Source organism: Sarcophilus harrisii, chromosome 4 (assembly GCF_902635505.1).
Source record: "Sarcophilus harrisii chromosome 4, mSarHar1.11, whole genome shotgun sequence".
Classification (NCBI taxonomy): domain Eukaryota; kingdom Metazoa; phylum Chordata; class Mammalia; order Dasyuromorphia; family Dasyuridae; genus Sarcophilus; species Sarcophilus harrisii.
The window spans coordinates 254,146,376-254,158,985 of NC_045429.1; the positions used below are offsets into that span (position 1 = coordinate 254,146,376).

At 33.2% G+C, this 12,610-nt stretch overlaps 1 protein-coding gene across 2 annotated transcripts in view; it reads right to left on the reverse strand.

Annotated features, from left to right (window-relative positions):
- The window catches only part of HCRTR2 (hypocretin receptor 2), a 164,179-nt gene that overhangs the window by 39,111 nt on the left and 112,458 nt on the right, over positions 1-12,610 (reverse strand). For both annotated transcript variants that reach the window (XM_031964706.1, XM_031964707.1), the window contains exons 2-3: positions 11,502-11,680; positions 3,862-4,105 (exon numbers count right to left, since the gene is read on the reverse strand). In XM_031964706.1, coding sequence (XP_031820566.1) covers positions 3,862-4,105; positions 11,502-11,680 — 423 coding nt within the window. The remainder of the gene's footprint in view (positions 1-3,861; positions 4,106-11,501; positions 11,681-12,610) is intronic.

Below are 12,610 nucleotides of genomic sequence, written 5' to 3' on the forward strand. Positions count from 1 at the left end.
TAGAGCTACATGTTGCAAAAAAGACCTCAAGCAAAAGAAGGAGGATAAAAGCAGGGAGAATATCCGAAATAGGCCTCAAATAGTTATTTGAAAAGATAAAATTATGTTGGAACAGATAACACAATGAATATGACTTACAGAGAAATAATTTTTACCATTATTGACATTTTTTATTCATTTCATTTTTATCTCTATATTTAAGAAAGGCATGTGTGTGTGTGTGTGTGTGTGTGTGTGTGTGTGTGTACAGGGTAACAAACTATATAAAATAATCAAATTATTATAATATTAAAAACCAAAATAAATTTAATGATATTTTATTTTCAAGTAATTCTTTTTAATAGTATAGTTCTCTTTACAAATCCAACAGGGTTGTAATGAAGAAAGTATTACAACCCTGTTGGATAATGTATATAAATTGTCATTATTTTCTTTGTTTAACTGAGACTCAGAGAGATCAAAAAATTTTCCTGGAGTCACATAGCTGATAAGTGTACAAGATGGGATATGAAATCAGCAGATCCTTTCCTCCCACAACAAGACCAATATTATTTTGTTAACATTGTTCAGTATTTCATCTTTACCCTAGATAAACACCTTCTAAGTGGGGGTTCATTCATTCTTTACACCTGCATTATCATTGCCTAGCACAACACCTGGCATAGAGTAGTTACTAATCAATATAACTGACTGATTGAAAAAAGACTGGAAAATTTGTCTCCCTAGCTCTTTTAAAGGTATTTTTCTTCAACCCAATCCTTTTAAATTGAATTTTAGTGGAACTATTCCCCTACATTATCAGTGATTTGTAATTTATTTTGACATTCGAGGTGCAATAAATTCTGTCCAACTTGTTCTCTCTCAATTTAAATAGTGGGTTCTTAATTCCTGGATCCAAGTAATTGATACAAGTATCCAAGAGTAATACCTGACAAGTAGTATTTACTATTTCTCCCACTTTGGCCAAAGCTTTTGAGTATAGCCATAAAATTATATATTTCTAATAAATGCATGACATCTTTCCAAATAGCCATAAGAAGTCAAGTGCTTTACTAACGAAAATATGGCATATAAAATGTATCTCTTTTTTAAAAAGAGGAAGAAAGTATGGAAAACACATTTGTAGGCTGTATCAAAAAGCAGTGCTCTCTTCATTGGCCTGTTGCTAATGGGCCCTGATCACACTCTCTAATGTCATGGTAACTAACACTTTCCTTCTTATTGTCTAATGCACACAATCTGCTGTTGGCATCAAGCCCAGGGTTTATGCCAGTACAGAGTCCTCCTGGAAATAATAGTTTGGATCTTTATAGGAAGAATTATAATGTCTCTGAGGATGGGGAAAGCATTTCAAATGAAGCATACAACTGTATGTCATACAATTGCCAAACATTTATTAAGTGCTTACTACATGCAATATCCTAGGAAATGAAAGGAAGTACTCTAAAATTCTTCTGATTATATTTGAACAGCATGGGCATATGTATAAAGATTGAATGCAACTAACCCAGTAGAGATTGTTTCATCATTCCCATTTTTATCAACAAGGGAAACAAGATCAATGAGTTGTTTTTTGGCCCAGAATTGAAGATGTATCCCTAAAAATGATGATAAATTTGTGAATTTGTAAATTTGTAAAAAAAAATATATATATATATATATATTTTGGCTGAGACAATTGGGGATAAGTGACTTGTCCAGGGTCACACAGCTAGGAAGTATTAAGTGTCTGAGGCCATATTTGAATTCAGGTCCTCCTGATAATCAGGCTCAGTATTCTATCTACTGTACCATCTAATGCCCCCAATTCAGTCCTATTTTAAATCCCACTAATAGTGTTTGCTATTTGAATACTTTTGTGAAGTGAATAATCTTATTTTAAAGTATGTAACCCTAAGGATGTAAGATTTTTGAAGGCTGCTTGAAGGCGTGTACATATGCATATATATTTGTATGTGTGTATATATACATATATTATATATACATATACGTTATATATGGTATCTGTGTGAATGTGCTTAAAAGATGATAACTTGTAGCTAATTGGTGTTCAGACTTCTGAATTCTCCAACCTCCCTCCCTCTCCCTCTCTTTCTTCCTTTCCCTGTTCCTCTCACCCTCCCTCTCTCCCTCCCTCCCTCTCTTCTGTCTCTGTGTCTGTGTTGTGTCTTTCTCTTTGTGTCTCTGTATCTGTCTCTGGGTTTCTATCTCTATGTCTGTCTGTATCTGCATCTCTGTCTCTTTGTACATATCTCTGTCTTTGTCTCTATCTGTTTGTTTGCCTCTCTCTCTTCAGTGATTAGTTCATTTTAGAACTTCTACTTTAAGGAGAGGACCAATGACAGCCATGTCTTATCTCCTCCTTCTTCCCCCTTTTCAGCTTTCTTTTATGTTGTCTTGTCCCATTGAAATGTCAACTACTTGAAAGAAAGAAATGTTTTTCTCCTTGTTTTAATATTCTAGTGTTTAATGCATTGCCTGGTACATAGTGTTTAATAAATGCTTATTGATTTGACTATCGTAAATGTTATGAGACTGTAAATAACTCAGCTCCACTATTTTAGAGATTTAATGAAATAGTGGATCTTGAAGGTCATCAACAAACTAATCAATTAAGAAACATTTATTAAACACCTCCTATATTTCAGGCACTGTGTTAAGTGCTGGGAATCCAAATACAAAGACACATTTTCAAAGAGCAGCTAGTCCAGAAATGTCAAATATATTGAATACAGTTCTCATGTTATCCACAACATTGCCAAAAGATATCCAAACCAAATGAAAATATAATGAGGAAATTTGTGGTTTGTTGTTGTTCAGCCATTTCCTTCATATATGATGCTTTGCAATCCTATTGGAGGATTTCTTGACAATGATGCTGAAGTGGTTTGCCATTTTCATGAAGAAAAGATAAATGGGCTTAATTTACTTGTTCAGGATTACCCATCTAGTATGTGTCTGAGACCCAATTTAAACTTAGAAAGATGGTTCTTCCTGACTCCTGATTTAGCACCCTAACCACTCCATCACCTAACTGCTCAATGAAGGGATGTTTAATATCATAAAGCATAAATAATAATACATTTAAAACTACTTCCACATGAGGCCCACAGGGGTACATATATAAGGCATAGCATCTCTGGTTTCTATTTGAATTTGACACCACTGATGTATTCCATCCTTCTCATCTTAAAAATGAGGAAACTAATGCCCATGGAAGGGAAGTCATTTAATAAAAAAAAATCTTTATTAATTAGTGAATCCAAAATCAGAATGACCTAATGACCTCTTCAAAATATGGTAGACTCACCTCATTAGATAATTTTAAACAAAAGCTATATGTCTTTTTATTGAATATAGTCTAGAGGACACTATTTGGAAGTACAAGTTGTACTAGAGAATAATTGAGATTCCTCAACTTTGAAGTTCTGTAGTTAATGACAGAGTCTGGATTAAAACTCAGATTTTCAAATTTCCTGTTCAAAACTCTCACCATTGCCTTAGAAACATAGATTGTAGAATTATAAACTCATCATTTCAATGTTGGAAGGGAATTTATATGTGATTTGGTCAATGTCATATCAACAGTAATCAAGAGAACCAAGATGCAAACTGAGATACTTTAGTTTCAATGACTCTCACTATTGTGTAACCTTCAGATTATCAAGACTGAATTGTGAATTAATTTGTATTTATATGTTTTAAAAACATAAAAACCAAACCACATGCACTTGGAATGTGTAGGGATCACAGAAAGATATGAAACATGCTTAAAGGTCCAGGATTGAAAAAAAATACCAAGAAGAATGGCAAACCTGGTTAACAGTTGACATGCCAGTAGGTAGATAATAACATACTCACCACCCCAGTGTTCATCGCACACTGTAAACAGAGTGGTTTTATTGGCTAAATCTGGGAGCACATTGCTGCATTCCATGACAATAGCCTGAGGAATCATTATGATGCACGAGACAATCCAGATAATTACAATGCTGTTCCTTGCCCGCTTGGCAGTGCTCTTAAACATCAAAGGGTGACAAATGGCATACCATCGATCCAAGGCTATGCAGCTCAATGTTAGCACAGATACAGAGACTGACACGGTCTAAGAAGAAGAAAAGACAAAAAGAATGCATGAAAATAACTATTTTAAAAATTGAAAATGCTTTAAGTTTTTGACTCAGTGAGAGAGCTATTCACTATTGATAACCAGGGAATCAAGGAAGGTATGTAAGTTCTATCAAGAAATCTTTCCTCAAATCTCTGTGGGAATGAAAAAGTTAAAACATTAATCTGTGGGTTGAAGGAGGGAAAGGCAAAAGAAACATTTGTAAAGGTAGTTCATGCTTTTTATATAAAAAACAACCCCTATGTTTTTATTTCCCATTTCACCTTTGGAAAGAGTGCCATCATTACTTTGTCTTGCTGACTTCTACAGTGACAGAGAAAATCATAGACTCATAAAAATAATCTGCTTAGAGTTACCCAAAATCATAACATTATCTTTCACTTATTTTATGGAAATATAATATTCATCTTATTCCTTTCAATAATGAAGTAGCAATTGAATTTCAATTCCAGTTTCATTTAGTCCTTTTCAAATAGACTGTACTAAAGGAAATTTTTTAAAAAATTTAAAAGAAAGCTCATTATATATTAATTCAAATGACTCCGTATTTTAATAGAAATCCCATTCTCCCCAAAATATAATTATCTGCACTTGATCTCACTCAAGATTCCTGTGTTAAGAGTCGTAAGACCAGATTTCTAAAATATGAAAAGCTTTGTCTAGTTATGAATGACTCACAAGCTTACTATAATCCTGTAGTTTTATAGGCTGCCAAATGCTTAATTCATTGTCACTTTTCTCTTTCATTCACAAGGTTTGGACTGCATTCTGTTCAAGAAATTCTCTATAACCTCTAGTCATCTCTCTATGTTCAGTCCAGAACTACTTGATTGTCTATCCATAGGATTCCAGGATTAGTAAACTGGTTCTGGGTATAACATAGGGGTTCTGATAAATGTTAGAAGAGGTTTGCTTTGACTTGTAATGTTTTCATGAAAGTATTAAAACAATAGCTAATCAGTGGTTCATTGTGGTTTTTCATTCACAAGCCCTGAGAATTAAGGCAGACAAGTAGAAAAATGCTCTGTTATTATGAATCTATTTGCAGTCATTATTCACCTAAAATAAATATCATGGGTCCCGTCTGCCACTTAGGTGACAATTACATCCAATCCACAAGGTTTGGACTGCATTCTGTTCAAGAAATTCTCTATAACCTCTAGTCATCTCTCTATGTTCAGTCCAGAACTACTTGATTGTCTATCCATAGGATTCCAGGATTAGTAAACTGGTTCTGGGTATAACATAGGGGTTCTGATAAATGTTAGAAGAGGTTTGCTTTGACTTGTAATGTTAAATAAAAAGGGTAATAAACCCTTTTTATAGATGAGGAAAGTTTTCCAGGATCATACAGCTAGTAAATGCCAAATAACACTTTTTAAATTCAGGTCTTCTAACTATGGGTATAATTCTCTATTCTCTGAGCCCCTTAGCTATTTCTATTAAGTGTCTCTGGCTTTGTACTAAGTGTTAGATGGTAGAGAGACAAATATAAAAACAAAACAACCTACCCCCCCAAAAAAAACAAACAAACAAGATACCTTAGCTCTCTAGAAACTTAATAAAATTTATAAATGGATAAGAATATTCATGATTACTGGACAAGGAAGAAGTAAATAATAGCAAGCATGGTTGAGGTTCTTAACCATTTTTATCTATCTTGGACTCTTTGGGTGAAGTCCATGGACCCCTTCTCTGGATAATGTCTTTAAATGTATAAAAAACACACAGGATTAGAAAGAAAAACAATTATATTATCAATATAACTGACAAAAAATGCATTGTCCTTGGATTAATAACCCTTGAATTAAGGGATTTAACATAGCTTTCTTATTCAGAAAATGTCAGCAAACTGAATCTTGAGTGTGTGTAGGGAACTAAAGAGACAGAAGTTAGAAGGGAGAACTTCCTAAAAATGAAAGAAAACCTAAGCAAGGACAAGGATATTTGCAACAATGGAGTCTCAAGTCTGGGAATGAGTAGACTGGTTTGTTGGGGAAATGAATGAAAAAGTAATATGTGATATGACTGGGAAAGTATATTTGTATCAAAATGGATTTAATTGGCAAGTAAAAGAGTTTGTGTATTTTGCATTAGTTAATGGGAGTTACTGAAGATTTTTAAGCAGGGAAGAGAGGGGAATAGCTATAATTTGGAAATTAGGAAGATTGTTTTGATAGTTATGTGGCAATAAATTGGAAAGAAGAGAGACTGAAAGCTGAACATTAAAATGGGAGGATGATGCAATAGACCAGGGAAAATATTATGAATAGAACTAGGATAATGACTATATAAATGGACAGAAAAGAGGTGGACAATTGGGGGATACAATAAAAAACTGATATTTGTATTTTGTAAAACCTTAAATTGTAATATATAAAACTACTATAATTATATATATATATATATTTCTAGTTGTGTGTTATTATCATTTTCTTAGATTACATTATATTGGATGCAATTGTCACCTAAGTGGCAGAGGGGACTCCTGATATTTATTTTAGGTGAATAGTGAATGCAAATAGATTCATACTGACATAGAACATTTTTTCTACTAGTCTGCCTTAGTTTTCAGGGCTTATGAATGAAAAACCACGTATTACAAGATATGACAAATAATCAGATCTGAGGAACGAAAGGCAAAACTGAGTATAGGTTATAAACCTGAATGACTCTTTGTTGAAAAGATTAAGGATACAGTGAACTCTAAAGTATGAAGGTTGAAAAAAGGGAAGATCAAAACAAACTCAGAAAAAAAGACAACAGTTGTAAGTCAGAACTAATACATCTACTCAAATCAACATCTTTGTATAGGAGGCACAAATGTTTAGTTAGAGAAATGTAAAACTCAGGAAAATCCCTTTTTCCATCACCTTCAAATAACAATTTTCAAATAAATCTAATTCAGGAAAAAAATACTCCACATTGAATAGCATTTATTCTTTCTTCAATGATTCATAAAGATGGGATGTATTTAAATTAAAGTTATTACTTTTGGAATGTCATTCCAATTGGAAGCTACTCAATATAAAACTAATGTTATAGGATCTACTATTTGGTGATGACAAAAGAAAAAACCAGTAAAACAAAAAAACAGAACTACATTTTTTTAATGTTAGCTTAGGGTTCCAGAAAATGGTATTCTTAAATTTATTTTTCCCCTTTTTCAACTATGAAACAAACAACCTCTCACTCCACAAAAGAAAACAACTTCATCTAACTTTTTGCATTAACAGAAGGATAATGAAGATTTCAAGTTATATATACATGTATATATTTGTCTTTATGTTATATATATATATAATATAATTCTCTTAAGAATAGTGATTTTTGGATAGTATGATTCATTGTAGCAAATATAGCCATATGTATCATTAATTAATTAATTAATTTAGCAATTGATTTTGTAAATACCACATAATAGAGTATAGAATATTTTATGCTTTACATAAATTTTTAAAGTTGTCTGCATACTACTATGGGGGAGGTAATTCGAATTATGTTATCAATAAGCAGAGAAGATTTGAATCCAAAGAAGGTAAAGTGGAGTTACATCTGATGATTTATTTGTTTTTACATTCAGCTTTGCACATCTTGGCTTTTCTAAAAGCAGGACAAATCTGTACTACAACCAAACGATAATTTATCTACCAATCAGGAGTAAATATTTATCAAATGCCATTGGCCTTTCATTCTACAGTTCAACTGCATTTTTAGAACTGAGGAGTATACAAAGTTAGAATTTTTCAGTTTGAAATTAGGTAGAACTTAAATTTATTTCAATACATTTCTAGAGAAGTAATTAAGCTATTAGGCCTTGGAGTAACCATCATCCTTCTTTAATACAGATAGGTTCCAAAGATGCACAGCAAGATGTCCTTCATAATCCAGTGAGAAAACACTTATGAAGCATTTGCTACATGGCAGACACTAAGTTTGATAATGCTCTTACTTCTGTCAATCTGGAGAAGGATAGCATCCTGGAGAAATATCCTTGTAGTTTCCTCAAAATTTTTCTAAGGTCCTGCTCTGACACCATCTGAGAATTAGGTAACAGTTATCATAGCCATACTTCTACATTAATATAGGAAAACCTCCTTACAAAGATTTAATTTCCTGTAGGGGCATAATTTCTGAACCTGCCCTGAGCCATTAGTGACTCATCATAGTATCATAGTATACAATGATGGGAGAAAAGATGACTTTTCCACTTCAGGGGACTGAGCTCAACACAGTTTATTTCCAAATGACTTGTTTATTGATATCAAATGGTTGGTTTAATCTATTTTTCATCAATAATAGAATCTTAATTATTAGGATATTGAAAGGGATTTCTAATTGATTATTTTCTGAATTTGAAATAAATCCCTCAAACCCTCATTGGAGATATCTTTTGATCATGCTGCCATGAGAAATGGAGCAGATTTCTTATATCCTAAAGATGTGGGATAGCTGGTTTACCAACTAGGTAAGTAGCCAAGGAGGCAGCTTTATGTAGTAGATAGGGCACTGGAAGGAAGACCTGGTTTCAAACTCTCATTTAGAAACTTAAAGCTTTGTGATTTGGAGCAACTCGTTAACTTTTAGGTAACTCAGTTTCCTTATCTTTAAAATAGGAGGGCAGGTGAACTTAATGTCCCCTAAATTCTCATCTGACTCTAAATGTATGGCTTTAGGCCCTCCAGAGTCATAAAGGAATGGCTATTATGAGGCTAAATTTCCAGTTTGAATTCTTTAAGAAAATTCTGTTCGTTAATCTTTGATCTGGAGTTTTCTTTAAAAAAAAAAAATGGTTGCAATGAATTCTAATGTTTTAAAGCCTTCCAGAATCTTCAGTTTGTATAGTTTTGCCTTGTTAACTAAAAAGCTGACAAAGTTTATAACTTCTCTGGACTCTGATCTATACCTTTATCAATGATGTCTATAAATCTAGGCATGTGGGAGACTTTCTGGGTACTTTTGACTTTGTAAATCATCCCCCCCCCCTTTGAACAATTATCTTCAGCTATAACATAGCTAAAGGATTCTTAGTGACATTTTAGTTTCAAAAGATCATATAGGCTATTTTCAACCAAAGATCTATATTTGAACTCCCTTTTTTTTTTTATCTCGAGTGTTATATTTGAAGCCCCTGAAAATTTACAATTGCCAGTAAAGAATACCAAGTGAGGGAAAAGGGTAATGTTCGATAGTAGTACAGGTTGTCATTTGGTGGGAGAATATGGAAAAATAATTCCCGTCACTAAAAATCTTAGACAGGCCTTAGGAAATAGTCAATAACAGCAAACTGAGAGATTTTTCTTGCCTTCTGCCTTTAATTACTTTATTAGATTAATGGAATTCATAATTGATAAGTTGGAAAATGCCTTCATCATAATAGACGATGTCATTTGGGTGAGAGGCAGCATAAACACAATATTGAACACAGAGTTTTAAGTACCTGCATTAATATGCCTTCTTTGACTACTATGTGAGCATAAGTGAATTGTATCTCTGAGCAAGGATGTGTGGAGTTAGATTTAATTGGCTCTTGACAGGGTATTGTTAAATTTCCAGGTGATCATTAACAACTTTTAAATCAATATGTGCTACAATTTAGGCTGGATGTATAATTTCCTTGGTTGTTTACACTTAAGAAAATGTTGAAGAAAATGTTAAAACAAAATAATCTTAAAATGTGCCCTTTCTGGAGAGCTGACTGTTAAATATTTATCAACACACCCCTGCCTTGGTTTCTTTAAGTATAAAATGAGAATAATAATGCTACTTTAACTACATTTTTCAGGGTTCTATGAGGCTCAAATAGGATGATATACATAAAGAACTATAAAATATCTATTATTATTATTATTATTATTATTATTACTTACCACCAAGTAATAATGAAAAGTTAAGATTTTTTTACAAAACTCCAACACGACAAAAACATTACCTTCATAGTCAAGCATTTAAAAAAAAATAATAAACAGCATTTATCAGTTGGAAATATAATTTAAAAAATTAACAAGCCACTACAGAATCATAGACTCAAAGTTAGAAGGGACGCGATAGGAGCACACAGTAAGCCTTCAGCAACTATGATCACCAAACACATACTTAGGACTGGAAGGAACCGGGGCAGATCATCTCAGCTCTTCCTTTCACAGATGAGGAAACAAATGCTAGAAAGGTTAAATGACTTTTCCCTAGAACTAAATAGCTAGTAAGAGGCCAAAGAAGAGTTACTTAAGTGGTACAATGGCTAGAAAATGAGTCCGGAGGTCAGGAAGATTCTTTTTCATAAGTTCAAATCTGACCACTGAGACTTATTTGCTGTGTGTCCCTGGACAAGTCACTTCAATATGTTTGCCTCAGTTTTCTTATCTGTGAAATGAGCTGGAGAAGGAAATGATAAACTGCTCTAGAAGCTTTATCAAGAAAACTCCAGTGAGGTCACAGAGTTAAATAAGTGGAAAACAATTGAACAAGAATAAAGGACCAAAGCAGAATTCGAATCCAATTTCTTATACACTAAATCCAGCATAATAGTCAAAGAACCATGATAGCTGTAATTTCTTAATTCTCAAATACAGAGTTCACCTATTTCTAAAATCTTTTCTCTCAATTTTTCTTTTGCATATATTAGCAACAGAACTGACCAGAAGCAATTATTTTTAATAGTTCCTAATCTGATTCCTTTTCCCTTCACCCAAAATATCCCTTTTATTTTTTTAACTCCATATCATGATGTCCAGCAGGGCTAAATAGGGACTGTGCTCCTCTGTCTCTGTAGTGTTCATACCAGATAGTCAAAGGAGACAATATGGTAAAAAGAAAAAAAAAAAAAAAAAAGAATGCCAAACTTGTAATTAGGAGGAAATGGGATTGAACCCTATTTTTTTAATAATAACTGTGTTCTATGAGTAAATTGATTACTCTAAGTTTTGGTTTCCTCATCTGTAATAATAATAATAATAATAATAATAATAATCTATCTCACAGAATTGTTGTCATAATGTTAAAATGAGTTTATAGAGCATCATAGATCTGGAACTAGAAGTGAGTTCAAATACCACCTTGTCTAGTTCTGACACTGTACAGATGGGAAATTGAAACCAATGGAGATAAAAGTGTAAATATAAGAGATTCTTGTGGACTGAATATTGACTTAGAAATATCTATGTATTGTGTTTTCATTTATTTTATGAAATATTTCTGTTACATTTTAATCTAGTTCATATCACATTTAAGAATCTTGGCAGTGGGAATATTGTGTTTGACACCTTTGTACTAGTCCTAGGGTACATTTTAAAAAGATATCGCAGTTGTGTTCAGATACATTTTAAAAAGATATCATAGTGGTGTTCAGAAAGACAACTGAAAACAACCATACCTGTAAGTAAGGGATCACTTTGCAGAGGGATTGCCCAAAGAACCAAGTCTCTGTAATATCCACCACCAATGTTGCTGGGAGACAAGTAATGGTCACAAGCACATCTGCCAGGGAAAGGTTCACGATGAAGTAGTTGGTGACAGTCCTCATGTGATGATTCTTCCACACTGCAACACAAACTAATTTTGAAAGAGAAATAAATAGGGACTCAGAGATGACTCAGTCCAGGAGAAAGCTCAGCTAACTATTTAGTACTCCATTGATAGGAAATGGGAAGGGAAATGGAAAGGGAAAGATGTTTATAATTAGGTGTTATCTTTTGGCAGAATTGGCTAATCAGGTGGTTGAATACAACCATTTAAAATGAATGTGCTTCACCCTTGAGGAGTTTCTGAGAGGAGAGGACATTTTGTCTTCCAGTGGAAATTTTGAGGAGGAGAATGAGGAGGCAGGACATTATAGAATATAACTTCTGACTCTGACCTCTGTAAACTGCAAATGTGTTCTCTTAAAGGGGCATCATCACCAGCTTCTTGCAAGAAACATAATAATAAAGTCTTCCTCCACTCATACCAAGAATTTGAGTTTGAAGTTTTTATTTCTAACTACCCAGAGAATAATTCTCTTCTACTCTAGTGTTTTTGGTGCCATGACCTAGTTGGATTTTATTATCCAAAGTTTTCTGCACATTCACATTTATACTTTCCTCACTTATTCCTATCTTTGAAAGTTGTCCTGGTTTTTTGTTTGTTTGTTTGTTTGTTGTTGTTGTTGTTGTTATTGAAATGCTGTTGTTATTCTCTAGTTCTTCTAGGTATTTTGTTTATTCAAAAAATTACCTAACATTGGCAGTATAATGAAGGTTCTTCAGACAATTTCAATTAGTTAGTAAGAGACAGATTGAGAAAAAGGATAGAGTACTAGACTCTAGAATCAATAAGAAAAGCCTTGGTTTAAATCTTACTTTAGATGCTAACTAGGTGGTGTTGGATCTTGAGAAATGGAAAACAGCCCAATGCTAGGTAAAGGGCATCAATCTAATGTATATCTGTGCCTTGGTGCTGGGGTTCTGGTTCCTACATAAGCACAATTGTGAATATATATATTTG